Source organism: Chiloscyllium plagiosum, unplaced genomic scaffold (genome assembly GCF_037043375.1).
Source record: "Chiloscyllium plagiosum isolate Xiang-an unplaced genomic scaffold, Cpla_swu_hap1 HiC_scaffold_12, whole genome shotgun sequence".
In the NCBI taxonomy this organism is placed as follows: domain Eukaryota; kingdom Metazoa; phylum Chordata; class Chondrichthyes; order Orectolobiformes; family Hemiscylliidae; genus Chiloscyllium; species Chiloscyllium plagiosum.
Window position 1 is genome coordinate 37470933 of NW_028270150.1, and position 23732 is coordinate 37494664.

The 23732-nt window shown below is 39.7% G+C and overlaps 1 protein-coding gene across 2 annotated transcripts in view; it reads right to left on the reverse strand.

Moving 5' to 3' along the window:
- Positions 1-14943: 14943 nt before the first annotated feature.
- zbtb11 (zinc finger and BTB domain containing 11) overlaps positions 14944-23732 on the reverse strand; it is a 37626-nt gene continuing 28837 nt past the window's right edge. For both annotated transcript variants that reach the window (XM_043701112.2, XM_043701113.2), the window contains exons 9-11: positions 22987-23145; positions 18822-18997; positions 14944-17157 (exon numbers count right to left, since the gene is read on the reverse strand). In XM_043701112.2, the coding sequence (XP_043557047.2) occupies positions 16505-17157; positions 18822-18997; positions 22987-23145 (988 nt within the window). In that variant the 3' untranslated portion in view covers positions 14944-16504. The remainder of the gene's footprint in view (positions 17158-18821; positions 18998-22986; positions 23146-23732) is intronic.

Here is a 23732-nt window from a genome sequence, read left to right on the forward strand (position 1 = left end):
GCAACGTCACTGAAGAATTAGGGAATGATATTTTTGAGAATGCTTACCTCTTAATAACATAATTCCAGCGTGCTTCATTCTGCACATGCAGCGATATCCTCACACCATTCTGTGCACACATTGATGTCCACATTGAAGTCTGCTCCATTCTGTGCATGCAGTCAGCTGCCGACAGAGCAGCTTTCTGAGAGTTACTGCACAGGGAGCAGCTTTCTTACATTTTTAAATGTACTGTGTTAAATTTACTTTTGTTTCATTAATAAAAATGATTTCAACCTTCATTCAGGATGTGTGATACTTTGTTAGATTTTTGAGTGATGGTGAGTGATATTTGTTTTGCTGGGCTGCCCTAACCCCACTTTTCCCACAGGCCCCATTATTTATATGAAGCAAATGTCTACTAAGCAAGGTTTCATTGGAATGCAGCAACAACATTGTAGGAAAACTACCTGTAAATGGAACATAAAATTGAAAAATACTTCCATTTCGGATTTGCAGATTCATTTTGTAAATGATAAGCTTGTTATGATACCTGCTGATGTTAGCACTAGATAAATCATTACAGACTGAGCTGTGGCTTGAAAGACTTTTATTTTACAAGATGGAAACACAAACATGCAGTGCTGCCATCTGGTTTTAACAATAAAATAAATTTACACAAAAGAAAGGATAAAATAGAATAAACAAAGTTATTTCCATGTAAAGATTTCAGAACACATTTATCCCATCAAGTCTTCACTGTCCAAACACCAGAGAAAGTTCTCTTCACTATCACATCTACAAGTTCATTTTTGACTTTCTTTTAGTTCCTGATTTAGGAATTTGATAGCCTTTTCCTTGGCCATTCACACAATTGAGCTTAGATTTTCCCAGTTTGAAATAACAACTTCAGGGTTTGAATATACACATCTTGGCTGTAATTTTCAAACAAAACATTTTATATTGACATAGGCTATTTTCAGGAAAACTGCCTACTTCAGGAAAAACGTTCATTCATATAATTTCCACCAGATTTTTTATGCATTTTAGGGTGACACAATGTTGGCACTGCTGTCTTGCAGTACCAGGGTCCTGGTACGACTCCATCCTCAGGTGACTGTCTATGTGAAGTTTGCACATTCTCCCCGTATCTGTGTGGGTTTCCTCTGGGTGTTTTGGTTTCCTGTCTCTGTTGAAAGATATGCAGGCTAGGTGGATTAGCCATGGGAAATGCAGGGTTGTTGGGATGGGGTTGGTCTGGGTGGGATGCTTTTTGGAAGGTCGGTGTGAACTCAATGGCTTACTGCCACATTTTAAGGATTCTATGGTGCTATGAATTGAACCACAAAGCTTTCCAATAATGGGTGTTTTCTCCTAAATAGAAAAAAAAATCAATCACTGATCATACTGATGACGACAGCCTAATGATCTTCAATACTTACTGTCCCTTTGTAAAACTCTAAATGCAGACAAAGCCCTATTACACACCAGGTGTGTCTCATACAGGCATAAAAGAAATCACAGCTCCAAAAATATGGGCAGATTAATCAGTGTATTCCCTCATACACAGACCAAAATCCAGATGTCACTAGTTCAAAATCCAATTTCATGACTGCCCTGAGCCATGTCTTACAACATCTTAACATAGAACAATACAGCACAGAACAGGCCCTTCGGCCCACGATGTTGTGCCGAACATTTATCCTAGCTTAAGCACCCATCCATGTACCTATCCAATTGCCGCTTAAAGGTCACCAATGACTCTGACTCTGCCACTCCCACAGGCAGCGCATTCCATGCCCCCACCACTCTCTGGGTAAAGAACCTACCCCTGACATCCCCCCTATACCTTCCACCCTTCACCTTAAATTTATGTCCAATTAAGGAAAATGCTTTTTTTGTGCCACCACAGTTTTAAAACCTATTTTCTTTCCTAACGTTTCAGTTTGAGAAGATACCTCAGACATGCCTGCAACTGAAATTGGTCTTCCAATTAACTTGGAATAATTGACTTTGGGATGTCCAGTCTTATGATAGTGGAATCATATTCTTTGTATCACTTTTAGATCCAGCCTTTTATTATATTGGCTTACTTCTGTCTGTTCTCTAAAACTAACACCTTTTCCACCATTCTTTACTCCAAATGGTTCCATGGCCAACTTTAATTCCTCCATCTGTTTGGAGGTTAAGTTCTTTTAATCCCCATCCCTCTATTTTTCTCTACCCTCCCTTTCCATTTCAAGCTGTCTTAACTCTATGTCCCCATGTTTCGTTTCATCCTCATTCTTCCTTATTTTCTTCTAACTGAAGTTCTTCCAAAATCCTTCCAAATCCATGACCAATTCAGTCTAGAAAGACAAGGGCAGCAGATACATGAGAAGGTCACTGTCTGCAAGTTCCCCTCCAAGTCACACACCACCCTGACTTGGAAATATATTGCTATTCCTTAGGTATCCCTGGATCAAAATCCTGGAATGCTTTCCCTAACAGTATAGTATGTGCTAGAACCTTAACTGATTTTTAATTTTAGTTTTTATCATTTTTGCTTTGAAGCTGAGCTAAGATGACCTTTGGATTTAAAGTAGCAGCTTGTCTTTAAAAAAAACTAACAAACTGCTACTTGTTTGAGAGCAGGCCTGGAACTTAAATGTGGATTGGTTCTTGTTCAAAGTACTTTATAGAGTGTTTTGACCCTGGACAGTCATTATGCTCCAAGGGTAAATGTTGGAAAACTGATGGGCCATGAAGGGAGTGATGGTGCCCAACAAATTGAATGGAAAATAATAAACAAAGAAACCAAAGTTTGAGCTGGGTTTTGAACGCTGGTTTTGTCAAAAGGAGCTTTGTGAAAGCTACAGGATGCAAGAATGATTATACTCGACATATCCTCTCATAATCAACTTGTTGAAAGTTTAGAGAATAAAATCTGTTCCAATAATTAAGTAAATACTTCTCAGTCTACTGGAAGCTATCTGCATGTATTGCTGTCTTCAGAAACCCAGCAAGGTACATGTGCCTGTGAGACTATGGATCATGGAGACTACTCAAGTGAACTGGCCAATCACACATCATTTCTTTCTTATTTTTGAAGTATCCCTTAATCGCATCTGTCTTTGGAGAGTGGGGGTGGGATCTGGAATCTAAGAGGTTTGGGTTTCACTCACACTCATTAGTCAATTGGTTGAGCCAGGTTGATTAGGGTAGCCTTGAGGAGGAGATCATTGAATGTATCCATGTTAGTTTTCTTGAACAGTATGTAAGGGAGCAAGCTATCCTAGATCTGGTCCTATGTAATGAGACAGAAATAATTAATTATCTCATCGTCAGGGATCCTCTTAGAAGGACCGATCACAGTATGGTTGAATTTAGAATACAGATGGAAAGTGCGAAGATAAAATCCAATACCAGGGTCCTTTGCTTAAACAAGGGAGACTACAATAAGGTGAGGAAGGAGTTGGCTAAAGTAGACTGGAAGCGAAGACTTTATGGTGGAACAGTTGATGAACAGTGGAGGACTTTCAAAGTAATTTTTCAAAGTGCTCAGCAAAAAGTATATGCCAGTGAATAGAAATGACTGTAGGAAAAGGGGTAATCTGCCATGGATGTCTAAGGAAATAGGGAGGCTATCAAATTGAAAGAACAGGCTTACAAAGTGGCCAAGATCAGTGGGAAACTAGAAGATTGGGAAATCTTTACAGGTTAACAGAAAACCACAAAAAGAGCTATAAAGAAAAGTAAGATAGATTATGAAAAAGAAGAACAGCTCAGAATATAAAAGTTTCTATAAATATATAAAATTTTAAAAATGTGGCTCAAGTAAACATTAGTCATTTAGAGGATAAGAAGGGGGATTTAGTAATGGGATATGAGGAAATGGCTGAGGCATTGAAAAGGTATTTTGTGTTGGTCTTCACAGTGGACGACATGGATAACATGTCTGTAATCAACAAAGAGACGAATGTAGGTGAGGACCTGGAAACAATCATTATCATGAAAGAGGTAGTGTTGGGCAAGCTAATGGAGCTAAGGGTAGACAAGTTTCCTGGCCCTGATGGAATGCATCCTAGTGTGCTGAAAGATCTGGTGAGAGAAACAGCAAATGCACTTGATGGTAATTTTCCAAAATTCATTGGACTCTGGGGCGATTCCAGCAGATTGGAAATAACCAATATGACTCCACTGTTAAAAAGGGAGGTAGACAAAAGTTGGGAATTATAGACCAGTCAGCTCAACTTTTGTAATGGGGAAAATGCTTTAATCTTTAATCAAGGAATAACAAGATAGAAATTGTCCCATTGGGCAAAGATAGCATGGGTTCATGAAGGGCAGGTCATGTTGAACTAATCTTTTGGAGTTCTATGAAGTCATTATGAACATGGTGGACCACGGGGACCCAGTAGATGTGGTGTATCTTGATTTCCAAAAAAACATTTGACAAGATACCACACAAAAGGCTGCTGCATAAGATAAAGTTGCAAGGCATCTCAGGCAATGTATTAGTATGGATAGAGGATTGGTTAACCAACAGGTCAGAAAGTGTGGGAATTAATGAGTGCTATTCTGGTTGGCAATCAGTGAATAGTGGTGTGCCTCAGGGATTAGTATTAAGCCTGAAATTATTCACAATTTACATACATGATTTGGAATGGGGGGGGGGACTATGTGTTATGTGTCAAAGTTTGCGGATGACACTAAGATGAGTGATAGAGCAAAGTGTGCAGGGGACTGTGAAACTGCAAAAGGGACATAGATAGTTTAAGTGGCAAAGGTCTGGCACATGGAGTGCAATGTTAATAAATGTGAAGTCATCTATTTCGGTAGGAATAACAGCAAAAAGGACTATTACTTGAATGGTAGGAAATTGTAGCACACTGTTGTGCAGAGGGACCTGGTGTCCTTGTGCATGAATCACAGAGGGTTGGTCTGCAGGTGCAACAGGCAATTAAGAAGGCAAATGGAATTTTGTCCTTGATTGCTAAAGGGATTAAGTTTAAAAGCAGAGAGGTTATGTTGCAAATGAAAAGGGTGCTGGTAAGGCCACACCTGGAAGACTGCGTGCAGTTTTGGTCTCCTTACGTGACAAAGGATGTACTGGCACTAGAGGGGGTGCAGAGGAGGTTCACTGGGCTGATTCTGGAGTTGAGGGGGTTGGTTTACGAGGAGAGGCTGAGTAGACTGGGATTATATTTATTGGAATTTAGAAAACTGAGGGTGGGGGGGATCTTACAGAAGCATATACAATTATGAAGGGAATAGATAAGGTAGAAGTAGAGAGAATTTTTTCCACTGGTGTGTAAAACGAGGACAAGAAGGCATAGCTTCAGAATTAGGGGGAGCAGATTTAGGACTGAACTTAGAAGGAACTTCTTCACCCAGAGGATTGTGAATCTATGGAATTCGCTGCCCAGTGAAGTGGTTGAGGCTTCCTTGGGTGACTGTCTGTGAGGAGTTTGCACATTCTCCCCATGTCTGCATTGGTTTCCTCCGGGTGCTCCGGTTACTTCCCACAACCCAAAGATGTGCAGGTTAGTGAATTAGCCATGCTAAATTGCCCATAGCATTCAGGGATGTATAGATTAGGCGCATTAGTCAGGGGTAAGTATAGGGTGATAGGGTAAGGGAATGGCTCTGAATGGGTTACTCTTCAGAGGGTCTGTGTGGACTTGTTGGGCCGAAGGGCCTGTTTCCACACTGTAGGAATTCAATGATTCCTCAGTAAATGCTTTTAAAGCTGGGAATATGTGTTGCAGACGTTTCGTCCCCTGTCTAGGTGACATCCTCAGTGCTTGGAAGCCTCCTGTGAAGCGTTTCTGTGATCTTTCCTCCGGCATTTGGAGTGGTTTGAATCTGCTGCTTCCGGTTGTCAGTTCCAGCTGTCCACTGCAGTGGTTGGTATATTAGGTCAAGGTCGATGGCTAGTGGCGAGTTGGTGTTCATGGATGCGGATCGTTAACTGTCTTCCTGTTTGTCCTATATAGTGTTTTGTGCAGTCCTTGCATGGGATTTTGTACACAACATTGGTTTTGTTCATGCTGGGTATTGGGTCCTTCGTTCTGGTGAGCTGTTGTCTGAGAGTGGCTGTTGGTTTGTGTGCTGTTATGAGTCCTAGTGGTCGCAGTAGTCTGGCTGTCAGTTCGGAAATACTCTTGATGTATGGTAGTGTGGCTAGTCCTTTGGGTTGCGGCATGTCCTCATTCCGTTGTCTTTCCCTTAGGCATCTGTTGACAAACAGGAAGACAGCTAACGATCCGCATCCATGAACACCAACTAGCCACGAAACGACACGACCAGCTATCCTTAGTAGCCACACACGCAGGTGACAAGCAACATGAGTTCGACTGGGACAACACCACTATTATAGGACAAGCCAAATAGAGAACAGCCAGGGAATTCCTAGAGGCATGGCACTCATCCACAGATTCAATCAATAAACACATCGACCTGGACCCAATATACCGACCACTGCAGCGGACAGCTGGAACTGACAACTGGAAGCGGCAGATTCAAACCACTACAAATGCCGGAGGAAAGATCACAGAAGCGCTTCACAGGAGGCTCCCAAGCACTGAGGATGTCACCTAGACAGGGGACGAAACGTCTGCAACACAAATTCCCAGCTCGGCGAACAGAACCACAACAACGAGCACCCGAGCTACAAATCTTCTCACAAATGCTTTTAAAGCTAAGTTAGATAATTTTTTGAACAATAAAGGAATTAAAGTTATGATGAGAGGGTGGGTTTAGTGGATCAGCCATGATCTTATTGAATGGTGGAGCAGCTTTGAAGCGCCAGACAGCCTACTGCTGCTCCTAGTTCTTACATTCTTATTATTTAGATAATTGCTCTGCTAAAGCTACTGTTAAATCTTTTGTATAAACTATAAACCTGGTGTCTGGTATCAATTTTTCACAAAATCTGGTACTGGTTATTCAAACAGGCTGCTTAGGAAACATTGGAGTTAATTTTGAGAATCATTTGAGTATTTTAATTTTACTACATTATGAATACAGAGATAGGGAGACTGATTTGATTTGACCATCTGCCTTAGTGTCATTACATAACTGGGGGCTAATCCTGGATCTCCGTGTAGGTCTCAAATTGGATTTTGATGTATGGAGTGAATAATTGGTACACAAGTTTGTACATGGACTTAAGATGGCATTGGAATTTGTTAAACTTTTTTAAGTGTCAGAGTTTCCACGTGCAGGTTGCAACTAAAGTTAAACCAGCAGGGTTGGCCAGCTGACTGCAAAAAAAGTTACAAGAGCAAGGTAAGAAAGCAGACAGTATAGGTTTAATATTGAAGCAGTTGGGTTTAATGAAATAGAGATTGGATGCATCAATAAACTTTAAGTTGGAATTAAGGCAATTGGAAATGAAGAAACTGGAGATGGAATTCCAAAAGAAGGGGGGAAATGGGGCAGAAGGAAGAGATGAAAAAGAACAGGATAAAAAGGAGAGGACTGGAATTTAAATTAAAGGTGATGCAGTTTAGGCAAGTTAAACCAGAGACTTGGGAAGACTTAGAGGAAAGTTTTAGTCACTATCCACAATTCAGTAAGGAGATGCTTAAATTTGTGTAGGCTTTGCCAACATCTGAAGAAAAGGATGTGAATGTATTTTTCATGTCATCTGAGAACATAGCAACCCAAATGAGGTGCCAAAAACAGATTGAACCTTGCACATGCAAAATGAATTAACCGGTAAAGACAGAAGATTTATGCATCCATGTTGGAAGAATATTCTGGGGATAATGATGAGGTGAAAAGCATATGGGTTGGTCCCAGAAGTGTGTGTCAGAGGTTTTGGACCTTAAGGACATAGTCTGCACAAACGTATACTGATTTTGAAAGAATTAAATAGAATAATTTTGATAAGAGATGGATATACGAATAGGAAAGGCTTAGAGGGATATAGGCCAAACGTTTCCAAATAGGACTAGATTTATTTAGTATATCTGGTCAGCATAGACAAGTTGGACCAAAAGCTCATAGAGAAATTATTCTTTTAGAAGAATTTAAAGCTACCTTACATTCTGCAATCAGAACTCATGAAGACCAAAGGATAGCAAATGGCAAGACAAGCTGCTACAATGGCTGGCAATTATGAACTGATCCATAACCTGTTTCTGTACCCCAAATGTTTGAGATAAATAGGAAGTGGGAGAATGAAAGGAAGATGGGTAGCCAGGGTAGGGAATCGACAGTAGGGAACACACCAAGTGCTCCTCAGAGCAAGGAAGAAATTGCTGAGAATGGAGATGAGGTTCAGAATCTTAAATGTTTCTATTATAATAGGTTGGGTTGTGCCCGTTTAGGATGTTGGAAGTTGCAAGTTTAAAAAAGCATTTGAAATAAAAGCCAAACGAACTGTGAACACCAGTCTCAAAACATTAACTCTGATTTTTCTTCACAGATGCTGCCAGACCTGCTGAGCCTTTCTGGCAATTTTTGTTTTTGTGAATCCTTGTAATTTCTTATACCCAGAGGAGTTAGTAAAAATGTACGGGAGAAGGGAACACAAAATATAATACCAAGAGCCAGGTTGTAGCTGTAACTGTAAGAAAAAAAGTGGAGGTGAATTCTGTCATTAGTGAAGAAATCTGTAAAGTAGACAAGAGGATTTTTGTTGAGTGGAAAGGTGACTCCTTTTCCTTCAGGCGAGGTAGTTAAACCTGTAACCATAATAAGAATCACAGGGATAGCACAATCACATTTACTGGAGAAACAATTGGTTTTCCCTTCACAGAGTTTGATGGGAACTTATAATTTATTAGGAGAGGTAATTCTTGGAGTAATAAAAACATTCCCTGTTCAGGGAGTAGACTCCTGGATAATGATTTGGCAAGACTAAAGGCATTACAGAATTCTCAAACCTGCTACAAGAAACAATTATAGGGACAGATTCCTGGCATTTTCTTTTCATGTGCTGCAACCAGAGCCATGCTTTCCTTTATTGGTCAGAGTATTGAGTAAGGGAGTTGGCAGGTTAAGTTGCAGCTGTACAGGACATTGGTTAGGCCACTTTTGGAATATTGTGTGCAATTCTGGTCTTCCTACTATAGGAAGGATGTTGTGAAATTTGCAAGGGTTCAGAAAAGATTTACAAGGATGTTGCCAGGATTGGACAGTTTGAGCTACAGGGAGAGGCTGAAGGGGCTGGGGCTATTTTCCCTGGAGCACGGAGGCTGGGGGATGACCTTATCGAGGTTTATGAAATCATGATTGGCATGGATCAGGTAAATAGATCTACTGGTACAATTACAACATTTAAAAGGCATTTGGATGGGTATATGAATGGGAAGAGTTTAGAGAGATATGGGTCAAATGCTGGCAAATGGGACTAGATTAGGTTAGGATATCTGGTCAGCATGGACGAGTTGGACTGAAGGATGTTTGTACATCTCTGACTCTAAATCCATCAATAAGGGTTGATGTGTCTCCACAAACAAATGGGTAAGAGCAGCCTGAAAGTTTCTTGAAGAGTGAAGATAATCTAGGTGAAGTGTATAGTACGATAGCACAAAAAGCAGATCCTGAATTAAATTAGAAATCAGCTCACACAGAGGTAGACACCAACAGAGTTCCAGACTACTATTATCTTCCAAGTTAATAGACTTCCTCACAGATCCACAGGTGAAGAATGGATGGTTGTACAGCGGCCAGTTGTACTACCCAGCTGTCGTACGGAGATATTGTGAGTAGCATATGAAGTTCCCATTGCAGGACATGAGGATTCAAAAAACTCAGGCACCCATAAACAAGTATTCTGTCTGGTCAGAATTATGCAAACACATTGTGAAATTTTGTAAAACCTGTTCTACTTGTCAAGTTGTAAGTAAACCTCAACGTGTGACAGAGGTTTAACGACAATAGATAGAGTGGTGATGGAGGACCCTTTTCAGACTGGAGGCCTGTCATCAGTGATTTCCACAGGGATCGGTTCTGGGTCCTCTTCTGACTGTCATTTATACAAATGATTAGATGAGAATATAGAAGGCATGGTTAGTATGTTTGTGGACAATACCAAAATTGGTGGCATTGATGACAGTGAAGAAGGTTTTCTCAGATTACAAAGGGACCTCGATCAAATTGGCCAATGGGCTGAAAAATGGCAGATAGAGTTCAATCTAGAAAAATATGAGGTATTGCATTTTGGTATAACAAACAAGGGTAGAGCTGATACAATTAATGGTAGGGGCTTGGGTAGTATTGTAGAACAGAGGCACCGAGGGATACAGGTACATAATTCTTTGAAGTTTGCTACAGGGTGGTTAAAAAGGCATTTGGCATGCTTGCCTTCATTGTGCAATCCTTTGAGTACAGGTATTTGGAAGCCATGTCGAGATTGTACAGGACATTGATGAGGTCTTTTCTGGAATACTTTATCCAGTTCTGGTCACCCAGTTATGGGAACAATATTATTAAGCTGGAGAGGGTTCAGGATGTTATTGTGTATGGAAGGTTTGAGTTTTAAAGAAATGCTGAATAGTCTGGGACTTCCTTCACTGGAGCGTAGGAGGTTGAGTGGAGACCTTATAAAGTTTATAAAATAATGAGGGGGATAGATAAAGTTAATGGTGGTTGTCTTTTCCCTGGAAAGGGATTTCAAGATTTAGAATCATAGAGATGTACAGCATGGAAATAGACCCTTTAGTCCAACTCGTCTATGCCAACTAGATATCCTATATAAATCAAGTCCCATTTGCCAGCGTTTGGCCAATATACCTCGAGACCCTTCTTATTCATGTACCCATCCAGATGCCTTTTAAATATTGTAATCGTATCAGCCTCCACATGGTCTCTGGCAGCTCATTCTGTATGCATACCAGCCTCTGAGTTAAAAGATTGCCCATTAGCTCCTTATTATTTCTTTCCTCTCTCACCCTAAACCTATGCCAAATAGCTTTAGATATCCCCACCCTGGGGAAAAGACCTTGCCTATTTACCCTATCTATGCCCCTCATGATTTTACCTCTATAAGGTCACCCCTTGGCCTCCAATACTGCAGGGAAAATAGCCCCAGCCAATTCAGTCTCTCCCTATAGCTCAAACCCTCCAACCATGGCAACATCCTTGTAAATCTTTTCTGAACCCTTTCAAGTTTCACAATATCCTTCCTCAAGGAGGGAGACCAGAACTACACACAGTATTCCAAAAGTCGCCTAACCAATGTCTTGTACAGCCACAACATGCCTTCCCAACTCCTATACTCTATGCATTGGCCAATAAAGGCAAGCAAACCACACTTTCTTCACTATCCTTTCTACCTGTAATTCCACTTTTAAGGAATTATGAACCTGCACTCAAAGGTCTCTTTGTTCAGCAACACACCCCGGACCTTACCATTAAGTGTATAAGTCCTGCTCTGATTTGCCTTTCCAAAATGCAGCACCCCATATTTATCTCAATTAAACACCAACTGTCACTCCTCAGCCCATTGGCCCATCTGATCAAAATCCTGTTGTACCTCTTCGCTGTCCACTACATCTCTAATTTTAGTGTCATTTACAAACTTACATATTCATACCTCCTATGTTCACATCCAAATCATTTATATAAATGACAAAAAGCAGTGGATACAGCACTGATCCTTGTGGCACCCTGCACATCACTGGCCTCCAGTTTGAAAAGCAACCCTCCACCGCCACTCTGTCTTCTCCCTTCAAGCCAATTCTGTATCCAAATGGTTACTATTTCTCTATTCCTTGTGATCTAACCTTGCTAACCAGTCTATCATGAGGAACCTTGTCCAATGCCTTACTGAAGTCCACTTGATCACATCCACCATTCTGTCCTCATCAATCCTTGTTACTTCTTCAAAAATCTCGTTAGTGAGACACGATTTCTCATGCACAAAGCCATGTTGACAATCCGTAATCAGTCCTTTCCTTCCCAAATATGTGTAAATTCTGTTCCTCAGGATTCCCTCCAACAACTTTCCCATCACTGATGTCAAGCTCACTGGTTGATACTTCCCTGGCTTTTCCTTACCACCTTTCTTAAATAGTGATACAACATTAGGCAATCTCCAGTCTTCCGGCATCTCACCTGTGGCTCCTGAAGATACAAATATCTCAGCACAGGAGCCAACAATCTCTTACCTTCCTTCCCACAGAATTCTAGGGTACACCTGATTTGGTCCCAGGGATTTATCCACCTTTGTGTTTTTAAGATGTCCAGCACCTACTCCTCTCTAATATGGATATTTTCAAGACATTGCTATTTATTTCCCCATGTTCTATATCTTCCATATCCTTCTCCAAAATAAACACTAATGCAAAATACCATGTTATTATTCCTCACAGAATGCTCAGATCTCCTTACAAATTTATTTGTCAATTTCCCGCTGACTAATGGTAGGGGTGGGTGGGGTATAGTGCTTTCCCAATAAGGTGATCATCCCTTTCTTATTTCTCAGTTCCACCCAAATAACCTCCCTGGACATATTCTCAGGAATATCCTCCCTAAGTGCAGCAGTAATGTTATACTTAATCAAAAATGCCACTGTCCCTCCTCTCTTGCTTCCTTTCTATCCCTGCTACAGCATCTATACCCGGACCATTGAACTGACGGCTCTGTCCATCCCTGAACCACATCTCTGTAATTGTTATGGTATCTCAGTTCCATGTTCCCAACCAAGACCTCAGTTCATCTGCCTTATCCATTAGGCCTCTTGCTTCGAAAGAAATGCAGTTTTATCAGTCCTACCTCATTCTCTGCTTTGTTCCTGCTTGCCTAGCATGTTTGACTTACTCCTTTTGCCAGCTGTTTCAGTCTCAGATTGCTCTCTTTCCTTACTATCCCCCCTGAGTCCAACCCCACTTACTAGTTTAAATTCTCCCACACAGCTCTAGCAAATCTCCCCAGGAGGATTTAAGTTGGGGATGGAGTTTGGTGTTGGAGGAAGGACCCAGGGAGATAATGAGGAAATACATCAGTCTGAGACTGATATAGTTGCAAAAAGGAGTAAGTCAACAAGAAGTCCAGAGAAGGTGCACTAGGTTGATTTCTATTATGGTACAGAAGTTTAACAATTTAAGCAGGAGATGAGTGAAACTCGGATCAGAGTCTAATAATGATACAGAGATGCCAATAGGAATTTGAAGTAGTGACTGGATGGCCAACTGAGTATCAAATATGACAACCAGTTTGTAAACAGACTCGTTTAACCTGATACAATGGCCAGGGAGAGAGGTGGCATTGTTAAAGCTCTAATGCTTTGTCCTGATGGTTTCAAGCTTGAGTGTTGTCAAATCTAACTCATACAGGCAAGTGGAAAGTATTCCATTATACTCCTAGCTTGTGCCTTATAGATAATGGAAATGCTTTGGGGACTGAGTTACGTTATGAAGAATTCCTACCCACTGTTTTGCTGTTATAGCCACAGTACCTGTATGGCTAGTCCAGTTCAAACTTTGGTCAATGGTGACCCTGGTGGAAGCTGATCTGAGTATCAGTAAACAGGTTATTCCTTTGCAAGTGCTGCTTGATTGAACTCATGATGACCCTTTTTGTCACTCTTCCAATAATTGAGGGAATAGTGATAGGTCAGTAATTGGCTGAGTTGAATTTGTCATACTTTTGTATACAGGTCATTCATAGGCAATTTTCCACACTGTAGCTGTATTGGAGTAGTTTCACTAGCCTCTTCCTGTTCACAAATACACTTGACTGCTCTGAACATGATTTAATGGCTACATACATGCGTTCTGTATACACTCTGCGTATGAGGAAAGCCTGACATTATCCATCTTATTGGTCAGATATATTCTGCTGTCCCTGTAAACAATGCATACATCACTTGCTTGATGCAGGAATGGGCAACTGATGGAAGAATCCCACAAATGGTCCTCCAGCTGATATCTGCTTATGATTTTCCAATTGTGTCATTAGTACCATTGTCAGTTTCTCTTGCTCAGACAATGTCTACTCACCAATCCTCAAGTCATTCAGCCTGTGGGCTTATACCATTAAAAGGTTACTTGCATCAGAATACATTTTGCTGTCTTTACTAGGTTGGTACCCCAACTTCATGTATTTTAAAGATAAATCTTTTGTTGAGATATATGGGTGGAGAGAAGTGGGAATTAAATCAAACAGACTTTTGTATTTGTTCATATTTGTTAAGTTTTAGGATCGTTGGTCACTTTCCCATACACACTACTTGTATAATTTACAGAAATGGTCTCATCTTTAATATCATTTTAAAAAACATAAAACTATCTACTGCTTACGTAGGATTGACCACTGATCTTACCTCAATTCTCTCATCTAGAAGGCAGGGTTGAGGCTGAACAATTAAGAATGATATTGTGGCTCAAGAACATTGTAATTCCAAACTGGTCTATACAATTGATACAGTATGATACTAAAACTAATGTAGTACGTCATGTATTCAATTCTCTATTGTGCCTTTGGGTCTTTATGTCTCCTGTGTTTTGAACATAAAAGAAACTATGAATTCAGTATCAAACAATAGTATTCATTTTTCCCAAAAAGGTAGTAACAATCTGAAGCAAACTCAATAGACAATAGGCTATTGACAATAGGTGCAGGAGTAGGCCATTCTGCCCTTCAAGCCTACACCACCATTCAATATGATCATGGCTGATCATCCTTAATCAGTATCCTCTTCCTGCCTTATCTCCATAACCCTTGATTCCACTATCCTTGAGAGTTCTATCCAACTCTTTCTTAAATGAATCCAGAGACTGGGCCTCCACTGCCCTCTGGGGCAGAGCATTCCACACAGCCACCACTCTCTGGGTGAAGAGGTTTCTCCTCATCTCTGTCCTAAATGGTCTATCCCGTACTTTTAAGCTGTGCCCTCTGGTTCGGCACTCACCCATCAGGGGTAACATGTTTCCTGCCCCCAGAGTGTCCAATCCTTTAATAATCTTATATGTCTCAATCAGATCCCCTCTCAGTCTTCTAAACTCAAGGGTATACAAGCCCAGTTGCTCCAGTCTTTCAACTCTTTTATTAGTTTTCCCAAAATAACAATAAGTAGTTCATTTATTTTAAAACATTATGCAAATCCTTTTATTCAGCAGTCATGGCAACCAAAGATTTTACTGACAGTTAAGCAACAATTCCAGTTTTACTGCATTATACAAAAGTATTTTCTGACGCAATGTTCAGTTTAACAAGACTGCATAGTTTTTTTGTAATTTAATAATTCTGCATGAAAGCTTACAGCCAGACAAGACAGATATCTTACAAACCAAAACAAAAAAAAGCTCTTGATTGCACATTTAAATTGTTTTTCCCTAATAAACTTTTGGAATGACTCTGGGTGTGTTTTTCAGAAACAGCAATCACTCTTTCAGTGGTCTAATAGGCGTAATTTGAAAATACTCTTATTTTTAAAGTCACACTTACATACATAGTATGATTAACAGAGGCACGTGACTTGACTATGAAGGTACAGACATGCATAAATCAATAAATGTATAAACCTATTTTATATGCACATTAATTTACATTAATTACATTTCAGGTTCATATGCCCACTGAAGACCTCCTGTTTGACAGAAATGCACTTTCCCTTGTAACCTGGGATTAGTGTTTCCAGGTTTACATTACTCTTCTTCAACTCAAGTCTGCAGTATATCACAAAAGAATGTAAACAATCTTTAGGTGTTTTCAATCATACTCAAGTTAAGCTTTCTCAAGATCACTTCAGCACAAATGGGAATCTGTAAAAATGATGACAGCACATGAAATTGCTGTTTTAATTGATTTTATGGCCATGACAATAATGGAATCCTTAGTATTCTTAAACCATGAACTGAAGAAATACTTACCCAAAGTTTCAATAACCCTAACAAGACAAGTTAAGCTCCCTCTGAATTTGGAAATCCAGCCTTTATTTTCTACTCCCTCAAAGAAACATTGTGCTTATTAAATTTCCTTTTGCCACTTATTCCAAGTCTTATTGATTCCTTCCAATAGATTTTCTTGTCCACATTTTTATACCCACAATAGTAAATTAATCCATCCACACTCCCAGCCCATTCTTCCCCTAAGAGCAGGTAATGAAAGATCCATTGTTTCCAACCATAGATCTGTTTCTACTTTTTGAAAAATCTGTATGTGTATATGTTGCAATTTACAAATGCTCATCTCCAATATAAGTACTGATAGAAGAATATTTCCACTGAAGTAATTTATTTGCAAACTGACCTATGCTCAAAATAAGGAAGCAAGAAAGAAAATTGTAAATTGTTTCCAAAATGGGTGAAAGTTTACACTTTGCTGCAGAATGCTACAAGCTCATCTCTTCTCATATAAAGATCAACATGTTCAAAACATCTTCTGGTTGACATCTCAAACATTTCCCCTTTGTTAAATGAAGATTCCAACCTATACTTATTATGACTGTCGAATATTTATTTCCAACCTCTGCAAGACCATTATCTTGTTATTTGCCTGTCACGCTTTAGCGCTAATCTTACTTGGTGTTGGGTAATCTGCACATTGTCAATAATTATTAGGATATGTCCCAAATCATTCAATTTCCTCATGCATTTTCTTCAGCTTCTCCAGTATGAGCAACCTCAACTTCCACAGTCTCCCCAACTTCAGTAAGCTTCTGGCCTTGCTGGTGAAACAGTACATAGTTGACAACCTGCATAATTCCATGGTCCGTTAATGTGGGCAATGCCTCATCTTGGCTTTCAACTCCAACAGCTTCAATAGGTTCTACAGAAGCAACAGCTTCCACCGCCTCCACAGCTTCCACCGCCTCCACAGCTTCCACCGCCTCCACAGCTTCTACTGCCTCCACTGCCTCCACAGCTTCCACTGCCTCCACCGCCTCCACAGCTCCCATTGTTTCTCCAGTGACTATGACAGTTTCAATTTCTTCACCAATTAAATCCGATTTTTCCAATTCGTCTTTCATGTCAGCAGCTAAGATTCTAATCGCATGTTCTACCTGTGTCCCCTGATTGTGGAACTGAAGCGTGTCTTTCTCTAGCATTATTTTGCCAGGAACTTGCTCTTTATGAAACTTAGTCATATGCTTGCGCAAGCTACGTGCATCGATGTATGCATCATTACATATTGGGCAGACATAAGGCCGTTCTCCTGTGTGTGTTCTGACATGCCGCTTGAGAGAACGGGCATCTGCCCAGGCTACACCGCAAGTCAAACATTCAAATGGCTTCACTCCTAAATAAAAAGAGAAATAATTTATGCAACGCATCAGCTTTACTTAAAATAAAATTTCATTTCCGTTTATATTCTGTCCTCCTGACGAGGACAATTATAATACACAGCAAGGTTCCAAATTTGGTAGTATTGTTTGAGGCAAAAATGTTAGGCATAAGTCAAAGTGAGCGAATATCTTGTGATAAGCAAATTCCATGAATATCCAACTGCACTCTCACAAATGATTTCAAATTGAAAGATACAACTCAATAATTCAATTATTAACTGCATTGTATGTTATAACATTATATGATACAGGCCAAGATTATCGCAGTCTTATACAATATTAGGTTTGCTGTTTATAATTTGGTTAGAAGGTAAGTCAATTGAATTGAATCCCCACTTAGGGTAGAGGATAACAACGTAGCCAGAATTCTCATTCTTAATTGTTGTCTTGTGATGGTGCTGGAAAACAATTCCCTACCAAGAGGAAAATTAAAGGTAGGAAAGAAAGACCTTGTTCATTTTCCCAGTAGGTATTGAACTAATTCTATTTTCTTTCCTAAAATAGTAAGAACTCTTCAATAAAGAAATAAAGTTTTTGATATCTATTATCCACAAAAAGAATATCCATCTGTACTTTAATACAGCAACTTCAGTTCTATACATCTGTAGGTATTCGCAAAGCAGTCAAGTGTTTGCATTGTCAATGCAGAATAGATTATATTAAGAGCAGTGAATACAGAATTCTACACTGAAGTATGTACCTGCACATCACTGCAAGGAATATTTGGGGTCTTCTAAAATGAAGAAACAAAAAAGTAAAACAAGTGTTGCATATTCTGACTTGCGTAGAAAATTGAGTGGGAAGGATGTAGAGTGATTGACTGGACCAGTGTTGCAGAGGAACAGTCCTTTTGGCAGGAAAGGGAGTTGAGAGGAATAGGTCTTCAGTGGTGGATGGAAATAGAGGGTGATGCTTTGAATTCAGAGACTAGCGGGGTGGAGGGTGAGAACAAGGTGAATCATTATGATTATATGATGGAGAAGAGGTGGGAATTAGGCCAGACATAGTCAACCACAGTGGAATGGAATTCTTGGTTGATGAAACACATTGACAAATCAGAAGTACTGACACAGATGCGTTAGAGAAGGAGAAACTAGGAGAATGGAATGTTTGTTCCCTGTGCAGCAAGCTCTTTGTAATCATCTGCCTCAGAAAGAACATCTGTACTCCAAGTCAACTGCATTATTCCAAATTATTTGCAAAAGGAAACAGTATCTGCAAACAAAACAGGAATAAAGTATTTCAAACATGAAGGATCGTACACTTCAACTGATGGCACAAAGTACAATACACTACAAATGATGAAATATCGCTGGATATTCTTAGCCAATTAACCTGCCAAATGAGGATTAAGCCACTTCATTAAGGAAGAGGGGAGCAAAAGGAGGATAGAGGGAATACACTCATCACTAGATCAACATGATCAGCTGAGTAGCAAGGCAAAGTGAAAGGCAAATATATGTCACAGATTATTTTCCTAAATATTCATCATTTTGAAAATGAGTCATATTATGAGATTTCAACTTTTCCACCACTGTGGTACCTAAAAATCAGCTACAAATTTTAGGAATTTGTCCATGTTAGGCTGAAAAGCAAATTTAAAATCAACATAACTTACCCTGATGATTGTTCATATGTCTCCTATATTCTCGAAGTTGGGAAAACTTTTTCCCACAGTGCTCACAGGTACGATCAAGCATCTGCTTGGCTCTGCCCTTTTTGCCATGAGTGGCCTTCTTTACATGTCGCCTGAAAAGTGCCTTCTCAAAGAATTCTTTTCCACAGACGTTACACCTGAAAGTAGAAAATATCAATAGTGTACATACTGCTTCTTTGGTCTCAGATGGTTATCTTTTTCTGTGAGGAAATATTGAAGTGAGCCAGAATTTCTATTTAGTCAAAGAAAGTCACATTTAAACATTTAAAGTCACATCTAATCTTCAATAAATGAGCGGAATTGGAGTAAATCTTTGGAAAGTTACTAAGTGTCACTGGACCCGAAATGTTGAGTCTGATTTCTCTCCATAGCTGCTGCCAGACTGGCTGAGCTTTTCCGGCAATTTCTGTTTTTGCTTGAGAATTACCAGTTATCTTGAGCTGACAAGCTAGCACTGCTTCCTCACAACTTCAGGGACCCAGGTTCTACTCCACCCTCTGATGACTGTGTGAAGTTTGCACATTCTTCCCGTGTCTGCATGGGTTTCCTTCAGCTAGGTGGGTTACCCATGGGTAAATACAGGGTTACAGGTATAGGGTATGGGGAGCGAGTCTGGGTGGGATCTCTTTGGAGAGTCGACGTGGACTCGATGGGCCAAGTTGCCTGCTTCCATACTGTAGGGGCTCTATTCTATGATTAAGCTTAAGACCTGAAATAGAAACATAGTAAATAGGAACAGGTGTAGGCCATTTGGCTATTTGAACTCTGCCATTCAACCTAATCATAACTGATTATCTATCTCAAAATCATACTCCCATTCTCTATTCATGCCCCTCAACACTTTTAGTTAATAAAATATCTTTTCTTTCCTAAATTTATTCAATGATTTTGCCTCCACAATTTTCAGTGGGAGGGAATTCCACCACCCGGAGTGAACAAATGTCTCATCGTTACAAAATGACCTACCACATAATTTGACACAGTGAACTCTTGTTCTGGACCTCCTACCAGGGGAAATATTACCTTGCATCCAGTTTCTCTTGCCCTGTCAGAATAATATACATTTCAATGAGATCCCCTCTCATTCTTCTGAACTCTAGTGAATAAAAGCCCAATCGACTCAATCTCTCCTCATACAACAAACCTGCCATCCCAGGAATCAAGCCTAGTGTACTTTTGCTGCATTCCCTCTTTGGAATATATATATATTTTTTAAAGGAAAAAAAACCAAAACTGCACACAATACTCCAGATTTGATCTCACCAAGGAGCAGTATTACTGCAGTAAGACTTTCTTGGTCCTGTACTCAAATCCGCTTGCAATGAAGATGAATATATTATTGGCTTTCCCGTTTATTGGCATGCTTGCTTTCAAAGAAATCCAAGTCCTCTTGTACATAAAGCTTTCTCAATCTATCACCATTTAAATTATACATCACTATTTTGTTCTTCTTACCAAGTGGACAACTTCACACCCATTCATGTTAGACTGCAGTTGTCATGTACTTGCCTACTCAGAGTCAGAGTCGTACAGCACAGAAACAGACCCTTCAGTCCGACTCCTCCATGCTCACCAGATATCCTACATTAATCTTGTCCAATTTGCTAGCATTTGGCCCATATATCTCTCAACCCCTCCTTTTCATGTACCCATCCAGATGTCTTTTAAATGTTGTAACTGTATCAGCCTCCACCACCTCATCTGGCAGCTCATCCCATATGCGCATCACCCTCTGCATGAAAAAGTTGCCCCTTTGGTCCCTTTCAAATCTTACCCCTCTCACCTATGCCCTCTAGTTTTGAAATACCCTACTCTGGGAAAAAAAACCTTGGAAATTCACCCCATCCATGCCCCTCATGATTTCACAAACTTCTATAAGGTCACCCCTCTGTCTTCAATAATGCACTGACCAATAAAGGTAAGCATACTAAACATCATCTTCACTACCCTATCTACCTGTGACTCCACCTTCAAGGAACTATGAACCTATACCACAAGGTCTCTTTGTTCGACAACGCTCCCCAGGACCCTACCATTAAATCCTGCCCTGATTTGCCTTACCAAAATGCAACACATCACATTTATCTAAATTAAACTCTGGCTGCCATTCCTCTACCTATCTGATCAAGGTCCCGTTGCATTCGGAGGTAATCTTCTTCACTGTTTACTATCTCACCATTTTGATGTCATCAGCAAACCTACTTACCATCCTCCTATATTCACATTTAAATCATTTATCACTTATCTTGTCTCAGTTGCCCCAAAACATCTTTACATTCTTCCTACCACTCATACCCTCACTTAACTTCATGCCATCAATAAATTTGGAAATATTACAATTTATTCCCAAATCCTTGTTATAGATTATGAATAGCTGGGCCACAAATGCTGATCCTTGCAGTACCACACTTACCATTGCGAATAAATGACCCATTTATTCCTCACTCTGTTTCCTGTGTGCTAACAGATTCTCAATCCAAGCTAGTATATTGTCACCATGTGGTTTGATTTTGCGCAATTTACCAAAATCTTTCCGAAAATACAAACATACCACATCCACTAGTTTGCCGACATCTATTCTATTATATTTAAATCAAGCCAGTTTATTGCTTAACACTCCCAAGTAGCAAATCAGAGATATTGAAAGCACATAGTCTAGCTTCACAAAAGCTGTATATAGTTTCTTCCCAGTGGTACTTGGTTTTATTCAATGCTTTATTAGATGTTTGATGAAAAAGGAGAAGAAAATCAAACTTCTGGCCTCCATGCATGCCACTTCAAATATCTCAACAAAATTCAATAAAGAACTACTTATGCTGGAGATGTGAAAAACAAGAACAGGATTTCCTAGAGAAACTCAGCATGCTTAGCAATATCTGTGAAGAAGAAAACAGAGTTAACATGGAGCCCGTTGTTTCTCCTTCAGAACTGGTATCCAAATTGCATGATATCTGCTATATAAATGTTCAGTGCTATTGTTTGAGCAAAAAGATTGGGGATGCAAATACAGTGCCGTTTCTTTTACATTCCTTCCTTATCTTATCTAAAACTTAACTGGATGCCAAATGGTAAGTAAACTTAAATCAAATTAATTAATGCCTGGATGGGTTTTAAACAGACATGCAACCAGGCAAATAGAAATTAAATTGAATTCAACAATATTCCTTTCAAGACCAATTCAGTTTTCCCAAGAAATGGCTGCTTATCTAAACAGTCTCAAAAATAACTTGACAAAATATAGAAGTGGAAAGTGTACATAACTACCGAATGACTAGAAACAGTGCATGTGTTTTGTCTGTAAAAAAAAATCAACACAAATAACAATAGCTTGATGAGAACCTGAGATTTTAAATAATGAATCACTAAGATATTGTGGGATGACTTGGGAATTATTGAACACTAAAAATCCTACTCCTTAAATTCAACTCTCAGAATAGTGTTTAAAATTCTAATTAATATGCTGTTCAACACTAAATTAAATTATGATGAAGTATTGAAATTTACAGCCAGGAAAAGATTCAGGTTAAGTGATCACAGCAACAGTGATAGTGCTTAAATTGGCCCTCATAATCAGTGTTCAGAAAACTGGGAAAAGAATATGCTGCTCACTCAACTAGAAATACAAATATACATGTCTTCTCAATTGATTTTTTTGAACTTGCTTCCAATTTTTATTTTTGACAACCAAAACCAAACACGATTTTATTAACCACTGGGGATACCGAATGGACTTAAAACATTTTTTTTTTAGATTAGATTAGATTAGATTAGATTAGATTACTTACAGTGTGGAAACAGGCCCTTCGGCCCCACAAGTCCACACCGACCTGCCGAAGCGCAACCCACCCATACCCCTACATTTACCCCTTTAACCTAACACTACGGGCAATTTAGCATGGCCAATTCACCTGACCCGCACATCTTTGGACTGTGGGAGGAAACCGGAGCACCTGGAGGAAACCCACGCAGACACGGGGAGAATGTGCAAACTCCACACAGTCAGTCGCCTGAGTCGGGAATTGAACCCGGGTCTACAGGCGCTGTGAGGCAGCAGTGCTAACCACTGGGCCACCGTGCCGCCCATTTTTGGGATGAAGATTATTTTTCCTGGAGAAGAATCACTTACTTATATGGCTCTGTAACAGAGTGTGCTTTTACATGAGAATACCAGTCTTTCTTCCAGCTATAGCACTTCCCACAGATCTGGCACTGAAATGGCTTCACCCCGAGGTGCTTATACAAGTGTTGCTGCAGATCCCGTGCTTCATAAAAACTTCGTTCACATCTACAAAAAAAAGAGAACTTGTCATAAGTTTTTTCTTATTAGGCTTTACACCAATTAGTACTGTCAGCTGTTTAAGCTATTGCACGTGAATCTAATTTCAATCATTTTCAAAGTCAAAATATTTAATCAGATCTAGATCCGCATGACTACAACCTGACTATGACCAGGCTGAAGAGTTAAATGGAAAAAATACAATTGAACCCAGAATTTACACATAGTATTGCTTGGTCCAACATAACCAGATGTCAGTGGCAACAAAAACAAAACTTACAGAAATCATTGAACATTGAACAACCAGAATTGAAGGGCCTTTACAGACTAGTGAGTCTCACATCAGTGGTAGGGAAACCATTTGAGAAAATTCTGAAGAAGAGAATTTATTTCCATTGGAGAGGCAAGGTTTGATCAATGACAGTCAGCATAGCTTTTTCAGAGGGAGGTCAGGACGAACAAATATAATTGAAATTTTTGAAGCGGTGATTAGGTGTATAGATATAGTTGGTAGTTTACATTGATTTCAACAAAGCCTTTGACAAAATCTCACATGGGAGACTGAGAAAGAAGATAGAAGCATATGGAATTCAGGG